Source organism: Camarhynchus parvulus, chromosome 1 (assembly GCF_901933205.1).
Source record: "Camarhynchus parvulus chromosome 1, STF_HiC, whole genome shotgun sequence".
NCBI classification, from domain to species: Eukaryota; Metazoa; Chordata; class Aves; order Passeriformes; family Thraupidae; genus Camarhynchus; species Camarhynchus parvulus.
Genome location: NC_044571.1, coordinates 17,906,190 through 17,928,663, shown reverse-complemented (window position 1 = coordinate 17,928,663; position 22,474 = coordinate 17,906,190). Strand labels below are relative to the sequence as shown.

Genomic DNA, 22,474 nt, shown 5'->3' with positions numbered 1-22,474 from the left:
ATTGTTTCTTCTGAGGTATAATTCGTTGTATTTTCAATTTCTAAAAAATTATAGTACAAAAAGTGAGAAATGTGGGGGCGTGAAGAAGTGTGCAGTTGTTTTTCTGGCTGTTCAGTAGTCACAAAATCAGGACAAATATAAAGTACAAACTCACATGTTAATACATTTCAGTGTATCCTCTGTAGTTATTTGGATGATGTTTTCTGTTTGCTTGGATCTTTCCTTCAACTTTTGTATATGTTTTTGTTCAAGTTTGGTTCAAAGTGAAGCATCATACAAGAGATCCTAAACAGCAACTTGACAAAAAGAAACTGGTGGCTTTTTGGTTAGAACATTATGCCAAGAGAGATCATGGAAAGCCCTTGACAGTGGTATTTGACATGGCTGAAACTGGAATCAGTCACATAGTAAGTATTGTCGCTGTCTTGTCTTGATTGCTTTTGGAATTATTTAACCTGTGTTACAAGAAAAAAGGAAGTCACTGTGCAGTCATTGGCACATAAATAACTTAACAGTCATTGAGATAAGTGATATGGTAGAGCTTTTTCCCATGATGTGAGCAGTTTCCAAAATCTTTTGTTACATATTAAATTTTGTCTTCTACAACACGCTGAAAACTTGCTTTTAGTTTAGTGGCTGAGCTAGTTTAGATTGCACGGTTGAGATCTTGCCTATCCATAGATATTTATAGATTTAATCTAGCAACTAAAAATCTCACAGATTATCTATAGGTTAAAAAATAAAATGTATTTCTATAGAATAATTACATTTTTCTTATCAAGTGCCATGCTGTCCTGTTATTACAGGAATGACTGGAACTTGTATCTTTGTGCTTTTTTTTGTGGTGGTATGGCAAGAATTAAAGTAAGCAATAAACCCCATCCCCAAACCCAACTCCAGAAAGGTCGTCTAGATCTGGCATAGGCAAGATTATTAATGTTGTATTGGGACCTTGCAGCTGTGCAGTACAGGGCCACCAGCTTATGGGGAGGTAATTTGACAAATAAATATGGTATGATTGTTTTGCAAGGTTGGTGCTCCTACCTGTGCAGGGAGAGCTGTCTGTTCATGCTCCTAAAGATAATACTGGAACCACAGTTTTACGTAGCAGGAGTAAAGGATTGTAATAATTTCCTTGATGTGAAAGACTGATTTGATTTAGGTTTTATGGATTATATCCTGAAGTAGCTTACATATTTGAGACTCCCAGAGACAAAATCTCAGCAAGTGCTGTCTGTAACTGTCCCATTGTACAGTCTTGCTTTGTAGTTAGTATGTTTATCACACAACAGGAATATTTTAAAAGGCTATTTGTAACCATGTGGAGTAATTGATGAATCTGTCACAAAACTAAAACAACGTGAATCTCTTGAGTTCTCTTCCAGAGCATGCCTCATTCGTTTGTTCTGTTGCTATGGACATATACTATATCACTTTTATCACTGATATGCAGGAGATAATTCTGATAGCTCATGGCTTGTTGCACCAGTTTAGGTAACTAGAATAGATGCAGTTATTGAATAGTCTGTGAAATCTGCACTTTTAATTCCAGACTTTCCATCAAAATAATGGATCTATCTCTCTGCTATCTGATAGTGCTGCTTTTGGATAGGCAGCAGAATAGAGAGCAGCATCGTGATTAATGGAGATTCTAATCATTCTAATCTATCATTGTGTTTGTTCTGTTAAATGAACGATATTGCATTTGGTACAAGCAATAGACACTTGAGATAAATGCTTCTATTAGAGGCCTCCTTCTGCCTGTAGAGATGTCAAGTTAGTTTCTAGTTTCTGAAGCCACTTAAAAAGCTTTCAGGTTGTGGGTGGTCCCTTTACACAGTGTTATTTTTTGGCGGGCTTTTTTCACTGTGTCCACAAATGTTTTGGTAGTGTGCTTACATCACCCTAGGAGCTCCTTCCCCATTGTTACTGGCTGAGGCTTTGGATCCTCAGCCAGAAATGCTCTGTACTGTTTCTGAAAGTACTAGTAGTGGTCATTTCTGTTTAAAGGACTGGGAAGAGTACTCATGGCAAGCTTCCCACCTGAGTACCTTATTGTGGCAAGGTATCTCTTACTTTATTTCTATACCTGTTTCATAAAAACACTTCCTTGCCCTTTACTGTGTAATACAGTTCCATTATACCTGGATTTTGCAAAGGAGACTGACTGTACTATTTCTGTACAGTTGCTCATTGGATAGAAGCATCCTGAAAATGGGTGGTATAGAAGCAGCTCTTTTGAGCACTGTCTCTGCTCACAGTTTCTCTGCATGCTACCAACTAATACTAAACCTAAAAATTCTCTTCAAAGGAAACTTATTTTTTTTCCTTTGGAAGTATAATACTGAGTGCAGTAGTATATTGAACAGTATGTAGGATAATTACTGAAGGGAAATTTCAGTATATTGAGTACTCTTCCATCTGTCAAGCTTCTCTGGTGCTAAAGGTTTCTTTCTCCTGTATTTTTCCTGCACAACTTAAGTCCTGTTGAAACTCTGCAGCAGTTCAGTTCTCTTAGTTATTGCAGTGATCAGAGGTCTATTGACTTGTTTCCCTTATTATAAGGGGAAGTTGACCACAATCTTGCAGCAGTTTAATGGAGGAAAAAGCCTTGCGATGTGTTTTGAGGTTATTTGTAGTGTATATAAAATTTGATCATAGTTGACTACAATATATCTATCTTGTGCTTTTCATTAAATGCCTTAGCTAAGCCTGCACTTCGGCTTGCTTTGTGTTTATGCTGTGATTTTTTTTTAAACTTTTTTTTTTAGGACTTGGATTTTGTCCGGTTTATTGTCAACTGTTTTACAGATTATTATCCAAACTTCCTCAGTAAGTATTGGTTATTAAATATTAAGCATTGTAGAGTGGTGTAACAAGAGCATTTAATAATATGATAGAAGATGGGGAACATAAGGAGTTTTTTCATGTCCTTTCTGGGGTAACTTCATGGAACATTATTGTTACGATGTTAGGATATTCATGTCCTAAAATCAGTACAACTTTGTTTTGTGAATAAACTTTACTTTCATCAAAAATCAACTGTCTTTTTGTGAAGTAATGATGTTTATTACTAAGTAATAGTTCGTACTATGTTTATACCTGGTAAGAGCTATTATAAGCTCATAATAGAAAAGAATTGACCTGTTTTCCTTTGCTTGTTACTTGTGTAGAACCTGTACAAACTTTGATAGTTTGTATCTTTTAGGAGTCTTGAGTGGCCCTAGAAATTTATGGGGGGCAATGGTTTATTCTGAATATGAAAGTGGTGTGTTCTGAAAATTATTTATTCTGAAAAGGCATTTTTGTGTGCACACTTCAAAAACTCTGCATACTTGCCTGCTAGTTTTCTGATGCACAGGCAAACACTGCATAGTTTATGCTAGGTCATCTTAAATATGTTGTAAATTTTAGGTGAAAATGGCTGTGAATGTTGAACTTCCATACAGCAACTGCTTTAACTCTGAATATTAAATTTTGGCTTGCTGATCAAAATTCAAAGCTTTTATCAAATATCAAACTTAAAGGCAAGTGCAACGTTGTTTTTTGTACTTTGACATTCAAGAGAAAAAAAATTGGGACACCTAAGTGTTTTCTAACCTCTATGGCTAAATAAAGAATATTTGGAAAAAATAGATATACAAGACTTATTTGTTTTTTTGTAAAGTAAGGGGCGCTGAATAGATTTGTTAAACTTTCTTCTTTTCAGTAGCTGGTTTTCTAGATCAGGTTGAGATCTTGCCTTTCTTTGCCTTATTTGTGAGATGAGTTATTAGTAACAAAATGTCAGAAAAGTAATGTCCCAGGAAGTACATAAACAATGTATAACTTGGAATTTTAGAAACGTTAGCTGTCTGTTTGGAAACCAGGTAATAAATAGCAACTAGTTCATACAAAATTGCTTTTACAGGGAGGTAAACATGAAGGTTTGTAAAAGTGAAGATTTACTTTTTACATGAACATTATTGCTGTACTTGCTGTTAAATAGAGAAATAACCTAGCACTTGGTATTCAGATTTTTTTTTCTTTTCAGCAAAGATAGTAATATTTGAAATGCCATGGATAATGAACGGTAAGTTGGATTTTTTTTTTTTTCTTTTCAGATTGTGATAACTTTTAAAATTTAACAGCATAAATAAGAAGCATTGTTCTACTCTGTGTAGATACAGATGAATAATGGAGTTTGTTAAACATGCATCTTTAAATATTTCAGTTTAAAGGTTTCATTCTTTCAGTTTTTCCTTCTGTTATTGTATTTTGGATCATATTTTACATGAAGTCTGTATTCATCCTGTTGTTTTCAAAGGTTAGGAGATCTTGATAAATAATCTATCCTTGAATGCTGCTAACTAGAATCCTTTCAGCAATCCTGTCATTAGCAGTGACGGTGACTTATAACCAGCTCAAAACTACAATACACAGTTTAGGATAGATGCCTGACACTGGCTGCTGATGTGGTTACATTTGTTCTGATATAGATACTTTAATAATTAGCTGTAACTATAATGTACAGGATAAATACACTATTCCTCTGTTGTTGCCATATGAATACATATTTTTATGTTGGCCTTATATTTTTCCTGCATATTCATGTTTTACTGTCACTGAAATAACAGTGGTCTTTGTAAATGCTTCATAAATCTAAACAAATATCCTTTAAATCAGCCAGACATTTCAGCAAGAAAGGGTGTATACATCTTTCCCAACCTCCCTAATTCAGATTTGGAAACACAATTGGTTTTACCTGCTCAGTACTTCAAGGGCTAAATTCTAAGACAGCAGAATTGTCAGTTATTCAGAGACTCCTTCCATTTTCTCTGTAAATAATACCTTTTTTCCCTTGCATTGCTCATTCCAATTATAATAGATAATAACCTGCTTTAAGAGCAGGTTTTGCAATATTTTGAGGGATGTAACTCACTTGTGTTATGTAAGATCTACCAATACACTGAAAAAAACCTACAAAAACAAAATAACAAAATTGCTTTCCTGTTAACTCATGTATACCTTTTGTTTTGTTTGGTGTTTTGTTTTTTAAAGCTGCTTTTAAAATCGTGAAGGGTTGGCTTGGCCCAGATGCAATAAGCATGTTAAAGTTCACAAACAAGAATGACGTGCAGGAATACATCAGTGGAGAGTATCTGCCACCTCACATGGGTGGAACTGTAAGTATGAAATGTCATGTTTCTGTTGTGATAGACTGAGACACCTATATTCCATATGTGGGATTGAGGGTTGGCTCTTCACAGAGGAGAAATTTCTTGAAATGGTTTTGCCAATGATAATTTCAAAATCACAATAATGTAAAATAGGTGAACTTCATGAGAATTTGATATCTACATTCTTAAGTACTGCTACTATTTTTTCTGAATTACTCATCCCGTTATAAGTCACTGAAAACCACTTAGTTTTTCAGGCCTTCAAGAAAAATTATCTAAGTGTCATTGTACTTTTTTTGCTCTCTGGTGAATTAGAGATGGTGTGTGTTTATGAAACAAGTTCTATGAACAGAAAGTAGGTTTCATTGTCCTCTGAGACTTCTAGTCCAGCTCCAGAGCTATGATTCATTAAAGACAGTTATATTGTAGCTATTTTTCCTTTGCTGTCTCTAGGGCTGCATTTTAAGACATGGCTATAGAAGTTTCTTTTTGAAGAGTATAGTAGAGCTCCAAAGTGGTACAAGCAGCATCAGTTTAACAGAACCAGAATCCAGTTCTAGTGCAATCTAAAGAGTGGAACAGCACAAGCATCTTGCACAACAGGTTTCACTTTTCACAAGGCTAGTAGATCAGTATTGCATAACCTTTAAAATAAAATAGCAGAAAAATTATTCTTTAAAATATTAATAGGCAATTTCTGGTAGTAGAATAAGCCCACTTCAGGGGAGTTACTTTTCATGGTTCTTTTTTCAGCTTTTATTTTCTGAAGTACTTTTGGCGTTATGGCAGCAACCATGTGGAGAAAAGGAGGGTTGTGTTTCAGCAATAGTAGGGGAGGGCATGTTCCTTTGTATATGAATTCAGGGCAGTGTTATTGTGGCCAGGACATAAGAAACTTGTTTGGGGAACATAAATAATGTTACTTTGATTTTCATTTGACTGAGATTAGAAGCCTTTAAAAAGTGCATGTGGCTCTTGAAGAAAAGATACCCTTTTTCTCTGTGGAGAATTGCTGCCCCAGCTTCCAGTCTCACATAGGGACTTCCTCATTTGGAAGAAAGCTGGAATTATTGCACAGCAGGAGTGGGCATTGAGGGAAGGGCTGATGATGTCTGAAGTGGCTTCAGTAAGGGATTGAATGTTGTTTAGCAGTGGTTCTGGGCCTGCCTCCTGTGGTATTGTGCTATTGTTGCAATAGAGGGACAAGTTATTTTCCTCATTAAAACTGAGTATCTCCTACCTGCTTTTTAGACTATCTTGCCTAATAGTTCATTATGTCTTTAAAGAAAAAACTTGTGGTTTTGCTAAATACCCTCCTGAAGCATCTGATGGAACACACAGAGTTATTTGTAATCCTACCTTGGGCCTGAAAGGTCTGATTGCTAATTAGTGATTGTTGATCAAGCTGGCTCCATGTTGCCCATGTGAGAGCATTAACAAGTTTCAGAATCATGGGGGCAGCTTATCCACATCATCTGCCTGGGGTAAAAAGTTGCAGTGGCAGAAATAAAGTAATAGAATAGTAGTAAACTTGTCTGACAAGAAGTCCAGGGGTTTTAACAATTTCAGCAAAGCAGTTTTATCTCTGCATATTAAGAGCCCTATATTTTGAACCAGCACATGCTTTGTCCAACTACTGAGTTTCACTTGATGGGTGTTTTGAGCTGGTAACCTCAGAACTGTCAGAATTTGGAAGAATTGTTAGCAAATACCGAGACTCCAAAATTGTGCTCTGAATTTTTCTTCCCAAGATTTTTTCAGTGTATGCAGTAAAGCAGGTTCTTTGCATCTCTGATAGCAGGGAGTTTTTCACTGACCAGACAACAGACAACTTAATGCCCTTTCTCAGAATTTAACTTTTCTTGATGTGATTAACTTTGGCTTCTCTTGAGGCAGCTAGCTAGAGTACAATTCACCATTATGAGTATTGTCAAGCCTGGCTTTTTAAAATACTGTATCTGACTTGCAGAAATTGATTCCTTCCATTTTTCTCTCAAGTGTTTGGTTTTGTTTGTGTGCCAGGTTTGGTTTTTTTTTTTGCCCCCTTCTGATTTTCTCTCTGTCATCTTTGATTTCCACGCATTTTGTTACAGATCTTTATACTTACCATGAGCCTAATGCCAGTGAAGGGCACAGCATATCTGCATCCTTTGCTGTGTCCCCTACCAGGCTTCACTTTTGAAGAGCCAGATCTTGTCTGATGGATGCAACTAGTGGAGCAGATCATTTGACAGGCTAATTTGGGGTGATAACTAGATTCCACTGCACTTATGTTCTTTGTATTTCAGAAGAATATTTAGAGACTAGTTCTGGAAGTAACAAAAAAAAATCCATAGAATTAATAGTGTTGAACTTGGGAGTCAGTGATTACTTTGCTTAACTAAGGGAAGCGTCTGTTGGAAGCCTCCAACTTCAATGTCTCAATGAAGTTATCTTTAAGCATATTTTAAGTCTGTCTCAAGGTCACTCAAAAGATGAATCAGAAACTTTCCACAGCTTTAAAATCCTTTGATTGACTGTCAGTCAGCTGTGGAAGAGGAATATTACATGCTTTATTTTAGACAACTAGTGGGCAAAGGTGTCTCCAGAGTACCAAAAGCATTAAAACTAATTATGGAAAATAGAAACTTGGGTTTTGCAAGACTTTGGAATAGGAATTGGGTCTAAGTTCCATTCAAGTCCTCATCAGTCTGTTGGCTGTGGCTGTTACCATATTGCTACACATCACATATGTGGCTTTGAGTTGTTCTTGTCCATAGCGCACAGAGGTCATTTACTTTATAGCAGGTTTATTTTGGTAGAGCTTGTCAAAATTGCCCAGGCCAGATCTAGGAGCAAGCTGATGCTAGCCAGCCTGGAAAATTAGGGTTAGGTGCTCAAGAGCCACTTGGTAATATTTTTCATTTAGTAATAAATGTATCCTAACTCAGTGTTTTCTGGCTTTCCTGTCTGTTGTAGCACACATTCTGCCATTTCCAGCTGTTGGAACAGTCCAGTTCTTAAGGCATACATATTTCTGACTGAGCAGGGAGATTTGTCTCTTCAGTAATATTTTCTGCAAGACTGAAGTACATACCGTGTACACTTTGATACAAGACATGAACACACAGTAGGGTTTTGATATGTTGTTTTGCCCAGTCTTTCTCTGTCAGAAAATGGATTTAACAAGGATGAATTGATTGCGATTCTCTCTACTGGTGCCAATATTGAACAATGTGTGCAACTGCTGTGCTCTTCACCTGGGTATCTAAATTGATAGCCCACAGGTTTTCTTGGAATTACCTTAGATAGATCAGTGGCCTGAAGTTAAATCATGCCAAAGCTTGCATATGACTTCATGGCCACTGTGTGCATGTCATCTTAGAATATATCACTACTATGATTAAGACACCTCTACAAAAAGAGCCAAAAATAGTAGCATGTATTCTCTAGATCTGCTATAAAAAAGAGCCATAAGTTTATAGAATGGATGTATCGGGCATTGAATAAGTGTCTTGTTTACTTGGCTGAGGTTTTCACCCTGTTAGTAGATATGCCCATGTCACTGAAACGTAGGCACTGTGATAGGAAGTGTGGGACTTGGAACAGAATCTCATCAGTGGGACAACTCAGCTCTTGAAGCTATCAAGCTGCATGGATTAACAAGGCCAAGTAATATGTGCAGCAGAATTAATTTCCCTCTATTAAGGTCACTTTGTTACATGCCCTTCATCCAATGCTGGGAGGGAATGACAAGGCTTTGTTGGTTTGGGTAAGGGGAAGCTGGATATTTCTGTCAAATGTGGGATGTCAGTATTCTGTAAGACTACTGTGAGATTTCTTGTGGACTGGAGTCTTCTTTTAATAGTAATTTAGTCTAACTGATACCTAAAACTTGTCCTTCTGGTCCTTAATAGGATATTGTTTGAGCGAGGGAATACCTGTTTCATTCACCTAGAGGTCTTTGACTGTTGCTGCAAAGGAGTAGATGAGATTTAGACCTTGATTATAGATGAGCAGGAAGTATACTTTTGAAACACCTTTTTTGTAACTCCCTGCTGAGGGAGGCATCATTTATGAAGCAGGGCCATTGCTCCATTTTGCCTCACAGGAGTCAAAGCTGTGTTATTTTTCTCCACTGGAGAAGCTGACAGACTATATCAGTTTACTTAATGCTTAAAACTGCTTGAAAATGCAGTAGGAACAGAGATCCCTGTTCAAACACTGCCTCTAACATTAAATGTAATTAAAAAAATCTGGAGAATATTAAGAAAATTTCCAGTTGGCAAAAATTGTTTTTTTCTGATCTTCCAATGGAAAAGGTACCTTTGTTGTAGAATCATTGAGGACTTAAGTATTCTGCTGCTGCATTACTCAGATGTCTTAAATATGATCTTTAAACAGATTTGGCATTCCAAAGATTAGAGGTCTGAATTGCAGAATATGCTAGAGGTCTGCACACATTATGTGAAACTTAAGGGATTATTTGGGGTTGTTTTGGGCTTTATTTCTTTTTTTTAAAGTGGCCATTGTGAAACTAACATGCAAGGAACTACTCATGTTTTTCATCACTTTTGAAATATTTTCAGAAGTAGCTGTCATAACTTTTAAACCACATTTTTGAGAACTAAGACAAGAACTTCAGCAATTAGACTCTGAATGCTGATCCTTGATAGACCAGCTTCTGTAGTTCTGCTGTGAATATAAATACAAGTTACAGTTTACTGGCTTTGTTGGATGACTGTATTTATTTGTCTATTGATGATAAAATAGAAATTCTTAGTGTCAGCTTTCTGCAGGGGTGCAACTTGAAATGGATAAATGAAACATAAAAGTAATGTGAAACAAGAAACAAAGACAATATTTCCATTTAAAAAACCCTAGAGAAGGCACTTCTAATCCTCTTGAATAACCCGTCTTTTATAAATCCTTATCTTCCAGGATTCTTTCAAGTACAGTTATCCTCCATTGGTTGATGATGATTTTCAAACTCCTTTATGTGAAAATGGGCCCATTACAAGTGAAGATGAGCATGAAAGTAAAGAAGAGATAGATGCAGACACCAAGGAGACTGGGGAGCTGAATGAAACACAAAACCTTAATCAGAAAAAGGTATCTAAGTGAAGATTTAGGCACAGTGGGACAAGGGGCATACAATTTTGATTACTTGTCTTTGTGCTGTATGTTTTTAACAGTTTTTCTGTCTTCTAATTTAGCAAAAGAACACAGGAAAACTGAAAAATTATAGTTGCAGTTTCAACCTTGACTCTTGGTCTGTTAAGACAAGTTTCATGCTTCAGAATGCATAAAATGTGCACCAAGTATTTAGTCTGTCTCTTGGAATATAGTGAGTTGTACAGCAAAAAGAAAAAGGTTTCTGTGTTTTGTTTTCAAAGGTTGTCTTTCTGGTAGGTTTCTTTTTAATCTTGGGATATTTAGTGGTGATCATTTTGAAATAGATCTAGTTTTCTCTGATGCTTATATCAGTATGTACATGAAAAATGTTGTTAAATATTTATGCACTATTGGATGTTACTTTGTTTTCTTAAATTATTGATAAAATCTCAACATATACATTTTTTCATTTATTCTCAGGAGAAATTGTATTCCTACTCCATCAATCATGTTTTGCAACATAATCTTCCTGCAGTGTTGTTTATCCAGAAATAAAGGCATTGTTTTGCCCAAGTTTATATGAAGTGATATTTAGGAATATGCAGTAATATTAACTGGGGATATTGCTCTTGAAAATAGTAGAAAAAAATTTGAAATTCAGTACTTTATTACCATAATTAATTTTGGAATATTACTTGCAAAACTTCTGTTTAGTGGAGTAGAATACAGTTTCATTTACCATTACAGATTTGTCAGAAGAATTTGAAATGTGCAGCTCATTAAGTAGTCCAGCTGTTATTTGCAACTCGGCCAGCTTTAAAAAAAAAGATAATTTCACTGACCTTAAGGTCAAAAGGAAGCATTACATAACCATGGTTAGACTCAGTAGCTTGTTTTCCTTGAGGCACATTTTAGAAGCTATGATTCTCACATACAGAAACATGGAGAATTTCTCCTCTGTGTGTAAGTTGCCTTTTGTGCTTAATAAGGCTCAGTGTTTGCTGGCTTTTAATTTGCTTGGGTGACTTAGCTTTCCACTTAAGGTATTTTAGGTTTTTTACTTTTTTTACTCTTGAAATACCATAAAGCATATAATTCCCTTTTATTCAGTGTGACCAAGGTGCTACTCAATCTTTTTCAGTACAGGGAAACATGAGGGATAGACTTGGTTAGTAAGTGCCTGTCCTGTAGGTGCTTCCACTTTTGTGTTCTACAGTAATATTTTTTCTGGTAGGTTTATGTCAAACAAAGCCTAACATATAACTAGTGCAGTGTATTTACACACTAACATTTTTCTACCACTTTTATATAATTATTAAGAAAGTTCCTGTGTGGGATCTTTTTATATGGCCTATTTCGTATAAAGTTTTGTATTCCTTTCATTCCCATACTTCAAACTTGCATGAACTGAGTTCTCTTCATGTCTTTTCTCCGTATTAAGAGTGGAATAAAAAAGGAGACTAAGCAAACTCTTCAGTCAGCTGATCTGGAATCATGATATCACTAATTCTTTCAGTCTTCTGTACCCCCCCCAAGCACCTCCCCTGTTTTGCATGTATTTTCCTAATGCTGTAGAAGAAAACCCTCAGAACCTAAGATGTACCTGCAGCTTTGAAAACACCAATTCAATCAGCATTATTTCTTTTATGTTCTGCAATACTTCAGAGTTTCATCTAAGAGCAATGAAGATCTGTTTAGCTACCCTGCAATGCAATGAAGTGTGGAATTGGCACTGTGTTTTCTGTTACAGTGGTACAGTGACTGTATTGTTTTAATCTGTTTTAATTTCAATTTGCAGTGGATGAATAATACCAGTGCTCTCTAATCTTTGATGTGCTATAACTTAGTGTGTCTGGAGTGTTCAAAAACAGACTTGGCCAGCAGGAAAATATGTGGGGGAAAAAACAAAGCAGAAGTTTTGTTTCACACACATTTAATGTTTTATGTAATTTCTATTGTAAATCATTTTATTCAGTGGACTTCAAGCACCTTCAGGGAATGAATATATATAAGGCTTGGTCTATAATATGTAAACTGTTGAAATAAGCCTCATCATATTCTTTGAAATGCCTGCATGATTCTGTAAGATGTAATCCAGGTTTCTAGTTAATCATTATAACTATCATTTTTACTCAGATGAATTCTATAGAACAAATTTCCAAATCAGAGGAAACTGACAAAACAGAGGTCAAATCAAAAAATGCAAAGAAAGCATTAACCACTTTTAAAGGACCTTTATTACATATCAGGTAATAATACTTTTCTTAAATTTTCTTTTTACAGTGTTCCTTGGACACTTGAGTACTGAACTAGTTGGTTTTCAAAATAAACTTTTTTCAGACTGTTAAAAGAAAACAAATTATAAACAACTATTTAAGATGGATTTTTACAAAGCTCAAAGAGGAGTTTTTCTGGTTTTACAAGTTTTCAGTGAATCTTGTGGTGTCACCAAAGATTTGTATACTTTTTGTACAAATAGGTGTATATTCCATAGAATTTTAGAAGTGTTTTATTTATATTGAAAAACCATCTGACTAAGTTAAGCCTGTCCTTATCTGTACTGAGAGCAGTGGTTTGACATGTTTTGATTTCATTGGCTCAAGGAAAACCAATGTTTTTTCAAGACAGTTTTCACTGTCAAATCTTGCTTGAATTCTTTTGGCTTACGATAGTATAAATGTCTACAGTAATAATTTCCACCAGTTAAACTTGATTAATGGGTCCAATTTATTTTGTGTGGAAAGGGCTCTATAATGACATATCTACTCAGAAGGTTTTGTCATCCAAGATGCAACATCTTGCAATTATTTTTATCACTAAACCAAAATAAAGAAATCAATTAGCCAATATCACTTTTTCTTTTCACTGCCTTTTAGGTTAAGATGCTTGTTTAGAATTTGATTTAGATGTTAACTTTTATTTTCACTTTCAGTTTGCTATTAGGTGAATGAAGAAAATATCTAATTTTTAGGTAATTTCTTAGCTAACTTTTTAAGTGCTGTAATGAATTAGTTTTGGAATGAATTTTAATAATGACATGCTCATTAGCATAAATACATTTTATATGTGTAAATTTTTCCTAATTTTGAAATGAAGAACCTCCTCTGTATAGCCCTAGTTTCTTGTATGGCAAGGCAAATGTGTAGACTGCAGAATTGTGATTATAAAAGAACGTTGAACATTTTCTATGACAATCACAAATGCTAGATGCGTATTCCAACCACTTTTTAATTAAAAAAAGAAAGGAGCACAAATCATAAGCAGACAAGAAAAAAAATCCAAACAAGCAGAAACACCCCCAGAAACTTCCTTTTTTTCTGTTAAAATACTTCAAGCTGTCATTGAATAGAAGTAACTTACATGGACTGCAACACATGTAAGAGTATAGTCAAGTATAGAGGTGTTAATACTTGCAGCTTGCTGTCATGGAAAATAAAATACTGGTGTCTCCATTGTTCTTGCTGTTTGTTTTGTTTTTTAAGTAAAATCCTGAGTGCAGCTGTTGCTCTGGACATTTTACTGGAGCTGACTGAACCAATAATATATGGTACCATTCATTACCAGTTGTAGGCACCTATCAGAGACCATAAGCTCTGCCACCCTGATTAACTTGCACCCTTGCTCATCTCCCAGCATTACCCTGTGAAGGGAGCAGCCTGGAGCCTGAGCACACAGCTGAGGCACTGCAGCCCTGGCACCAGAAAATCGTGGACCAGAACTGGGTCCTCGTGCTCTTTTGTTTCTTGTATTTTTAGTCATGCTTATGCGTCAGCTGTCTCCCTCATTTAGACCACAATTGTGTTTGCCTTGTATACCTTACAATGAAAGGCTGCCTCTGACTTTCCTCCTCAATAAATGAATTTGTTTGGTCAGACAAAAAGCAGCAGTTTCCTTGTACTGTCTGGTGGAGAAGCAGCTTGTGGTGTGTTGTAGTACAAGAATTTCTAGTACAAGCTGGTTATGTCACACACATCAGAGTAAGGAAATTCCTGCATCTGTGAAAGTTAAAAAGCTCGAGTGTTTGTTTAAACAATCCACCCTCCTAATAGCTACATGCCACCTACCCCCAATGCTGTGGAACTTGATTTCACTGACAAGAACCATAGAGCCATGGTCCCCAGGGTTTTTTGGTTTTTTGGTGGTTTTTTTTGTTTTTTTCCTTTTGCTCAATGACCATAATTGGTAGAACAAGAAAGATAAGGCTCTGGCAGAATGTTCCTTCCCTTGATCATGTTTGTGGCTTCTTGTTTCATTTATGGTTCATCTTGCAATTGCTGTTAACACAGCTGCAGTAGTACAGTATTAAGATAGCTAAACTATGTTGTAGCTACAGCCCTTCCCTAGCACTGGTTACTTCAATTGGCAATTTGGAAATGAAAGAATACTGAGAGGAGGAGGGAATTACCCTATGAAGCAGTTTTAAACCATCCATTTTCTGGTTTCTGGCTTATGTGGCACACTTCCTTTTCCCCACCACAAAAGAAGTATCTTTCTCATGTGGACTGACTAATGCACTGTAAACCACCAGCAGCCCAACATCACAGTCAGCCCCAGAACCTGCTTTCAGCATGGGCGTTCACACTTGGCCTACAGCACCAAGGGCATTTCTGCTCAGCTCATACCCTGGGTTAGGTAGGAGAAGAAGGATTGGTACCATAAAAGGAAGTCTTTTGAGGAGGAGGTCAAACTAACATGAAATTGGCATTCCAAAAAGAGGACGTGGGAAAAAAAATCACGTGTTTTGTAAAATATATGCAGTTCAGTAGTGCAGAGTAGAATGGCAGTTCTTTGCGTGCTCCTCATGTGACATAATGAAAGTTCTTCGCTTGCTACTCAAGTTTCCTTTCAACTTGTATTATATGAGCATGCCCTAGCTTTTACCTACTAGTGTTCATTTGAATGCTTATCCAAATTGAGTTGTGTTAGTTTGATGTGGTTTAAAATATCTCATGCATGACTCTCTTAATTGCACAAGAATATTAAAAACAAGCAATAACTTTATTTATGCATGTGGTACCACAAGTATGTGAAGACTGACTCATAAGTACAAGTGGATTCAGCTGTCGTGGTTGAAATGATTGCCAGTTGTGGATATCTGCCTTCTCTTATGTGTGCACTATATCCATGACAAGGATGGATGTTCGAGCTTGAAATTCCTCCCTGTCTGTGACACTTTATACTCCTTAACATGAGCATAAATTAAAATCAGCGATGCTTTCCCTTACCACACTGCCCAAAGATGCAGTAGCTGATTGTGAGTATCTGTTGGCTGTTCCTGCTGTTACAGATGGCAGAAGTCAAGGGCAGTTATCAGCTGAGGCAGCCAGTTCCATTTGTCATGAGTCAACCCTGAGCTTCACAACAAAATTTCTGCTTTTTATTTTCATAGTTTTTTTTGATGAAAATCTGTTTATGCTGACTGTAGCTACAGATTAGAAAGTATTTTATTTTCCTGGAGGTGTGGTCAAGTTTTTTCTATGATGTATTGTAAAGATAATCTGAAGAAACTAATTATTTTTAAATTTCCTATTAGCCCAGCAGAGGAGCTATATTTTGGATCCAAAGAAACTGGAGAGAAAAAATGTTTGATAGTTCTCACAAACATCACTAAAAATGTAGTGGCTTTTAAAGTAAGTGTTTTATGTGTGGTCTGGTTTGCTAACTGTGTAACTTTTTCTTGTTTTTTGTGAGGAGGAAAATACCATGAAATCCATTTTACAGACAAATTCTTTTATTGTGTAGTGATGTTTGAGGCAGATCAAAGATCTGGCTGAATTTATGCCTACAGTGTACCACCTCAAAGGAGGTAATTAGTATTACAAATCTTTGGAGCACTGACTACAAAAGAGCTAAAGTGATGGTTGGTTTTTTAGTGAGAGTAATACTTTTTGAAAAAGAAAGACTTGAGCATTGAGAAGTCATCTTTTTAGAATGTTTCTTTTAAAATACTGGCTGGAATCAAGTTAGTAATACTCCAAAATGATGCAGATCCATCGACAAATGTCACCATCAAAGGAATTAGTAGTTATATTTGCTTCAGTATGATGAAGTTTACTTGCATCTTTGTGGATTTTTTCCCATGTTTTGCATTCTCTGCACATTAAAATAGCTTAACGTTTTCATATTTTCATATTTATTATAACATGTTCTTGGCTGATTTTAAATATGTATGCAAAAGAAAAATAACAAATGCAAGAAAACAAAGGATAAATGCAATTGACAGGGAGGAAAAGGAATATGCAAGAGTCCTATTATGCCTACAAAATGATGTATTTTAGAGATTTGTTCTAATAGTCAAGCTTTTGAGGATTAAGTTGTTACAGAAGGAGAGAAGTTATGAAGCAGTCGTAGTTTCTGCATGCACTTACTGTATCCTTCATATTTCTTGTTTATAGGTGAGAACAACTGCACCAGAAAAATACAGGGTTAAACCCAGTAACAGCAGCTGTGAACCTGGCACATCATTAGATATAATAGTTTCTCTTCATGGTGGTAAGTAAAACTGTAAAATAGAGCTTGTAAGAAATTTGGGTAAGTAGCATTAGACATGCTCTAGACACTGATGGTTGTGTGTGCTTGCTGGTGTGTGGGACTGACTGATGCCCATGTCTACCTGACTCTTGTATGAGAATGGTACCATTTGTTAGAAAAACATGGGTGTCAGAAAGGATTTGAGTAACTGCCTGTACTGATTTACTGCTCCACTCAGGCATAAGCAGCTGTTGTCTGCAACCCATTTTGTTTCTTGTCTTAAAAAACAAAAAGTCTGAGTGGCACTTGTCTCATTAGTTCATTATTACAGTGGGAGTTTATCTACAGTAAATCAGTTTCTTAAATTGCTGCAAGGAAAGGTGAATTAGCTGGAGAATATGTTCTTTACAAAATTTTGGGTTGTCTTTGAGCTATTAAGATGAAACTAGTTCTGTTAAAATGAACATACATAATTTTGGGAAAATTGTAATTAGAATTATTGACCTTTAGAGAATGATTTCCTAGTTTTTATTTCTAGCAAGTCAGCGTCTGGTGTCCTGCAATAAGCAAGTTCTTATTTTATGACACTTTTGTGCAAAATACTTCTATCCTCCTTGCAATATTTTAATTTTATCTAAGCACACTGTTGTTTTTTTTTTTTTTTTTTTTTTTTTTTCTTTTTTGAGGGCAGGTTTTGCAGCTTCTTTGCAGGATCGTTTCCTTATAATGGCAGCAGAAATGGACCAGTCCTCTGGAGCAGGTGTACCAGAACTGACTCAGTTTTGGAAAGAAGTCCCTAGGACCAAAGTGATGGAACATAGGTAAGCACATGGTTTTCTTAACAGGGGCTTGGGAGTTTTTAAGCTTTTATTATTTAGCTGATTTATAGCACTTGTGTAATCATAATCAATGAAGGATTCTCCAAATTCACTTGTGTGGTTACTGACCAAAATACATTGCTGAGACTTCTGCTCTGTTTTAACTGATTAGATGTGGGTTTAATGTATAAAATGGTATTCTGGATGGGCTTTTCTTTTCTTTTTTTCTTGTTATTCTCATGCTGAGTAAGAGTTAAGTGGAAAAAATATGAATGCGTGTGACAATACACAGGAACAATTGGTTTTTTAATAAGAATGTGTTGTTTGAGTTTTCTGAAAGGAAGCAGTCAAGGAAAGCAGACATATAAAGGCAAAACTATTTTCTAGACAATATTAAAAATGTTCCTTTTCTACTAGGGAAAATTAGAATTTTGTAGAAAATTTCTGTAAAACCTATCACATGTTCATATGTGTATTTTTGATATTTAGTGGTGAAAAAGTAATCTAGAAAAATTGCTAGAAAAATACATTTCCCCACAGACTTTTTAAAATGCACCTGTTGCTCTTCTCTTCCATCCAGTCACATTGGGTGGTATCACTGAACAGGTCTAGGAAAAGTTCCCTGCAGATTTGACTGGTTTTTTGCCATAGATTGTTCCTGGAGTTTTTCTCTATGTTTGTGGGGCTGGTTTTTATGGAGCTGCCTTTACCCCCTCATGGCCAAAACTACCATCGAAAAAGTATTTTGCGAGTCTTGATGCCTAAATCTTGTTCTGTGTTTGCTTCAAGGGCTTATCCCTTACTTCCCTTTTGATTAAAATCTACATCATGTGAGTGACCTTGAGCTTCCTTGCATAAGTGGTGCAATTTATTTGGGTTTTTTTTTTAAGACAGACCCTGAAACAATAGAGAGAGGTTATTTGATTACAAGTGTGCTGTGTACATTAGTTACTCACGAATACAAACCTGACCTTTACTTTTTGGTAAACCTAGACTAAATGTAGTGTAATTATAATTACTGTCTCTTAAATTTAAAAGTGCGGGGACTTTATCTTCTTAAGATGGATTGTTTACTCCTAATTATACAATGTTGCATTAAATTTGTGATTTTTGGTGTGTGTTCTTGTTTCCTTTTTACAGGCTCAGGTGTCACGTCATAGAAAGTAGTAAGCCCTCTTCTCTGACATTAAAAGACAATGCATTTAATATTCCAGCAAAAACTAATGAAGATTTACATATACAGGTAATAGCATATTCCTTTGTGCTGAATATTCAGCAAAATTATAGAATATGCTAGAGATAAAAAGAATTTTTACTGAACCTTTTTGGTATTTTGTGAATTATACTATTTGAATGTCTCAGCAATTAAAGGTAACTACATCAGTGATAGTGATTTAATTATTTTGTTTAATGATAATGATTTAATAATCATTAAATTTTCAGTGCAGTTTGCTCATTCTTCTTGTGTATATACAGATCTGACGTATCAATGAGCATCAGTAGTATCTTTTGCTTCTGAGTGTAAAGATGTCACCTGCTTGATGCAGGCCTTATTGGTTATCCATAACTTAAGATTTGAAGCTCCTTTAGTGGGAGAGATTCCTGAAATGTGTAGTGATAGAAAAGGTATGGCTGAGAGACCACTGAGAGAAGGCCTTTCCTTTCCTTTCCTTTCCTTTCCTTTCCTTTCCTTTCCTTTCCTTTCCTTTCCTTTCCTTTCCTTTCCTTTCCTTTCCTTTCCTTTCCTTTCCTTTCCTTTCCTTTCCTTTCCTTTCCTTTCCTTTCCTTTCCTTTCCTTTCCTTTCCTTTCCTTTCCTTTCCTTTCCTTTCCTTTCCTTTCCTTTCCTTTCCTTTCCTTTCCTTTCCTTTCCTTTCCTTTCCTTTCCTTTCCTTTCCTTCTTTTTCTTCTTTTTCTTCTTTTTCTTCTTTTTCTTTTCCTTATTGCCAGAATAGCTCAAAATTGCCAAGTGCTTTCAAGTGCAGTAATTCTGACTTAATGAAACTGTTCTATTTTCAGCTAACTCATTTACTGCAGATTAATAAAAGACTTGAGGAGCAGATGAATCGCTGCCTCTGGTTCCAGCAGCTGTCAGTTGTTTTATCACTGCTATCAGTTACTGTTGCTGCCTTCTGCTTCTACCTGGCATATGCCCAGAGAAGCTAAAAAGAATTGCTGTGCCCTGGATGTGCTGCTGCCTGTCATGGCTCTTTGGAGTCAAAAAGATTGCAGTGCTGCACTTGGATTCTGGAACTGCCAAAATGAGGTTTGTGAGCCTACAGCAATGAACAAGGAACAGTTTACTGGGGAAAAAAAAGATAGAAGAAATGAATGACCAGCAAACAAAATTACTGAAATTATTGTCTAAGTTGACACTTACAATAGGGCATGAGGAAGATGTTAAATCTAGGACCTATTTTCACTGTACAACTCAATAAAAACTACTGAACTCGAAGGAGGATACCAAATACAACATTATTTAAGACTGTTGTGCTTTTTTTTCTTCTGTTCAACTACTGTAAATACAATATTTCATTTCTTTTCATCATATTCATTCTTACATTCTGAATCACTCCCATAGAAGATGCAAGCAGTCAACTTAGTGTATTCCAAGGTTAATCTGTTTGTCCAGGAAAATTTACAGAAATTATGTAGTACAGGTGGATTTTTTATAAAATCAGCATATGTACGTACACATAAAGGACGATATTTGTTGTTAGTAATTATTTTGATAATTCAGACTCATTGCTCTTATTGGTTAAATTCCTTATTTTTTGCGTCTTCTAAATGAAAAGTTATTGTAAACATTTCTTAACAAGAAACATACGCACAAGACAAGACACTATTCCTATTGTCCTTTTTTTGGAAAGAACTTCTATTCAAATTACAGAAGGAGTGTGGGAGCTGACTTCTTTACTGTGATGGCCTAATATTGGTTCATAAAAAGGCTATTAAATAGTGTAAGAACTTACTCTGAGCTGTGCAATATGGTTAAATTACATATTAAATTATGAAAAAAGCAAGTCGAATCAGGAAGATTAAATACACTTGAAGGCAACATAAAAGTATTATATTTGCCATTTCACAGAAATTGTTGTGGAAATGGTGCATGAAGCTAGAAAGAACTTTGCTAACAAGGATTCTTTGTACTCATTGCTGTAAATATGTATATTAAAATGATGAAAACTTAAAAGGAGACTGATGGTATCTTTCATACTTTTACAATTTTCACTCTTTAGGAGATTTAAAAGAATTATGTTACTTGAATTAATTTTTGCTACAGATTGGCTTTGTAACAGATTTATTGGTTTTGTCTGCTGACTTCAATAGATGAGAAGTGATTGTTAAGGAAAAATAAAGGTCATACTCTGCTTCTGTCTTTTTGCTTACAGTGTGTTGGTGATGTAGGATTATTTCTAGAAAATAGAAAAAGGCAGTTTAAAATAATAAACAGATTAACTAATAAAGCCAGCAATATGATTACTAGAAAAATGCTATGTACAAAGCAAGGCTGCATAAATGTTTGGTGCACAGTCATCTGTCCTCTCTTAATTTATACAATGGTTTACCACATCTGCTTTTTCTTAATTTTCCACTAATCTCATTTCTGCCTATTTTGTTTCTCAGTATTTTGTATTCCTAATGATTTGACAATTATTGTTAACTGCTTATAATGAAGATGTTACTTGGGTTCTTTTTTATGTGCATGCAACTCAAATGCTTTGCTTACAACGAAATGGGTTGTTGTCTTAGTGAGAAAAGTAACAAAGTAATTTGTAACCTTAAGTTAACAATAACCATGCTATTAATATGCCAGTTCCTTAATTTGGATGGATTGAATAGCACTTTACTGTAAAATTGCTAGAAATATATTCTTAGAGTCTCTGCCAATATGAATATTTTAATGTTTTGGTGCTTTCATATATTTTCAGTATTTTATTACTTATTTTATTATTGGTATTTTCTTTGTATGAATCAGATGAACATCTTTTCTATTTTAATATATTTTAGAAAAATACAGTTAAAAAATAAATATGAGGAAATACGTAGTCTTGAATGTTTAGTCTTTTAAAAATAGCTGCATCTCCTGATGTTTTTGCTTTCTTGTTAGTCTGCAGATACTTCATATGGGAGAGGTGAATAGGGTGATGACCCATAGTCTGTTGGGAACAGAAGTTGTGGTGGTGCCTGTCAGACAAATGTGAAATAAGTGACAATGGTTTCTCGAACAGAATGCCTGACATAATCACACGGGCATGGTACTGGCATGTCAGTGGTACCATGGCACAAGGGATGCAAGTCCACACAAAGTGACTAGGGGCTTTTAACTTGACATGGACAACAGTCAATTTGCATTTTTCTTCTTTGAGAACATTACTCTTTCTATCATCACAGCGTATTTTCCCAGTATTTTCAAAGCTTTCAGTTGTTAGTAGTTTCAGATTTTGTGTGACAGTCCTTGGTAAAGGGTGTCACTGCAGAAGGTTTTGTGCTTAACACACCCTGAAGTTACAGAGTAACATGATTTGATACACAAAATCAAGAGAAGAAACAAAACCAAATTTTTTTTTCACACTATGGGAAACACAGTTTATAAAACTGAGGCATTTTAGAACTTAGACAATTCACAAAATAGGATTTGATTACATGAACTATCAAGAACTAAGATTTAGTTTTCCTTTCCCTCATTGTAGATTCGTAGTTAATTTAGGCTTTTACAGACAATTAAGAGACAACAAAGATTGTAATCCTAAAAATTAGCAATTTTTGCTCCAAAAGAACCCATACTCTTTTTCCTAGCAAGGAATTTTTGTACCCTCTTCTGAGCTTCATTGTTCTACTTTCCTATGTAAAAGATCAGACATTTTGTAGAAGAAAACAACAACAACATGGGGATGAGGGGCAGCAGGAGCAGGGATTTTAAATTACCTTTA

At 35.5% G+C, this 22,474-nt stretch overlaps 1 protein-coding gene across 2 annotated transcripts in view; it reads left to right on the top strand.

Moving 5' to 3' along the window:
* MOSPD2 (motile sperm domain containing 2) overlaps positions 1-21,586 on the top strand; it is a 32,901-nt gene extending 11,315 nt beyond the window's left edge. For both annotated transcript variants that reach the window (XM_030952938.1, XM_030952940.1), the window contains exons 5-15: positions 253-407; positions 2,772-2,832; positions 4,034-4,072; positions 5,041-5,165; positions 10,080-10,250; positions 12,390-12,502; positions 15,787-15,883; positions 16,649-16,745; positions 17,416-17,545; positions 18,683-18,785; positions 19,560-21,586. In XM_030952938.1, the coding sequence (XP_030808798.1) occupies positions 253-407; positions 2,772-2,832; positions 4,034-4,072; positions 5,041-5,165; positions 10,080-10,250; positions 12,390-12,502; positions 15,787-15,883; positions 16,649-16,745; positions 17,416-17,545; positions 18,683-18,785; positions 19,560-19,706 (1,238 nt within the window). In that variant the 3' untranslated portion in view covers positions 19,707-21,586. The remainder of the gene's footprint in view (positions 1-252; positions 408-2,771; positions 2,833-4,033; positions 4,073-5,040; positions 5,166-10,079; positions 10,251-12,389; positions 12,503-15,786; positions 15,884-16,648; positions 16,746-17,415; positions 17,546-18,682; positions 18,786-19,559) is intronic.
* The last annotated feature ends 888 nt before the right edge of the window (positions 21,587-22,474 follow it).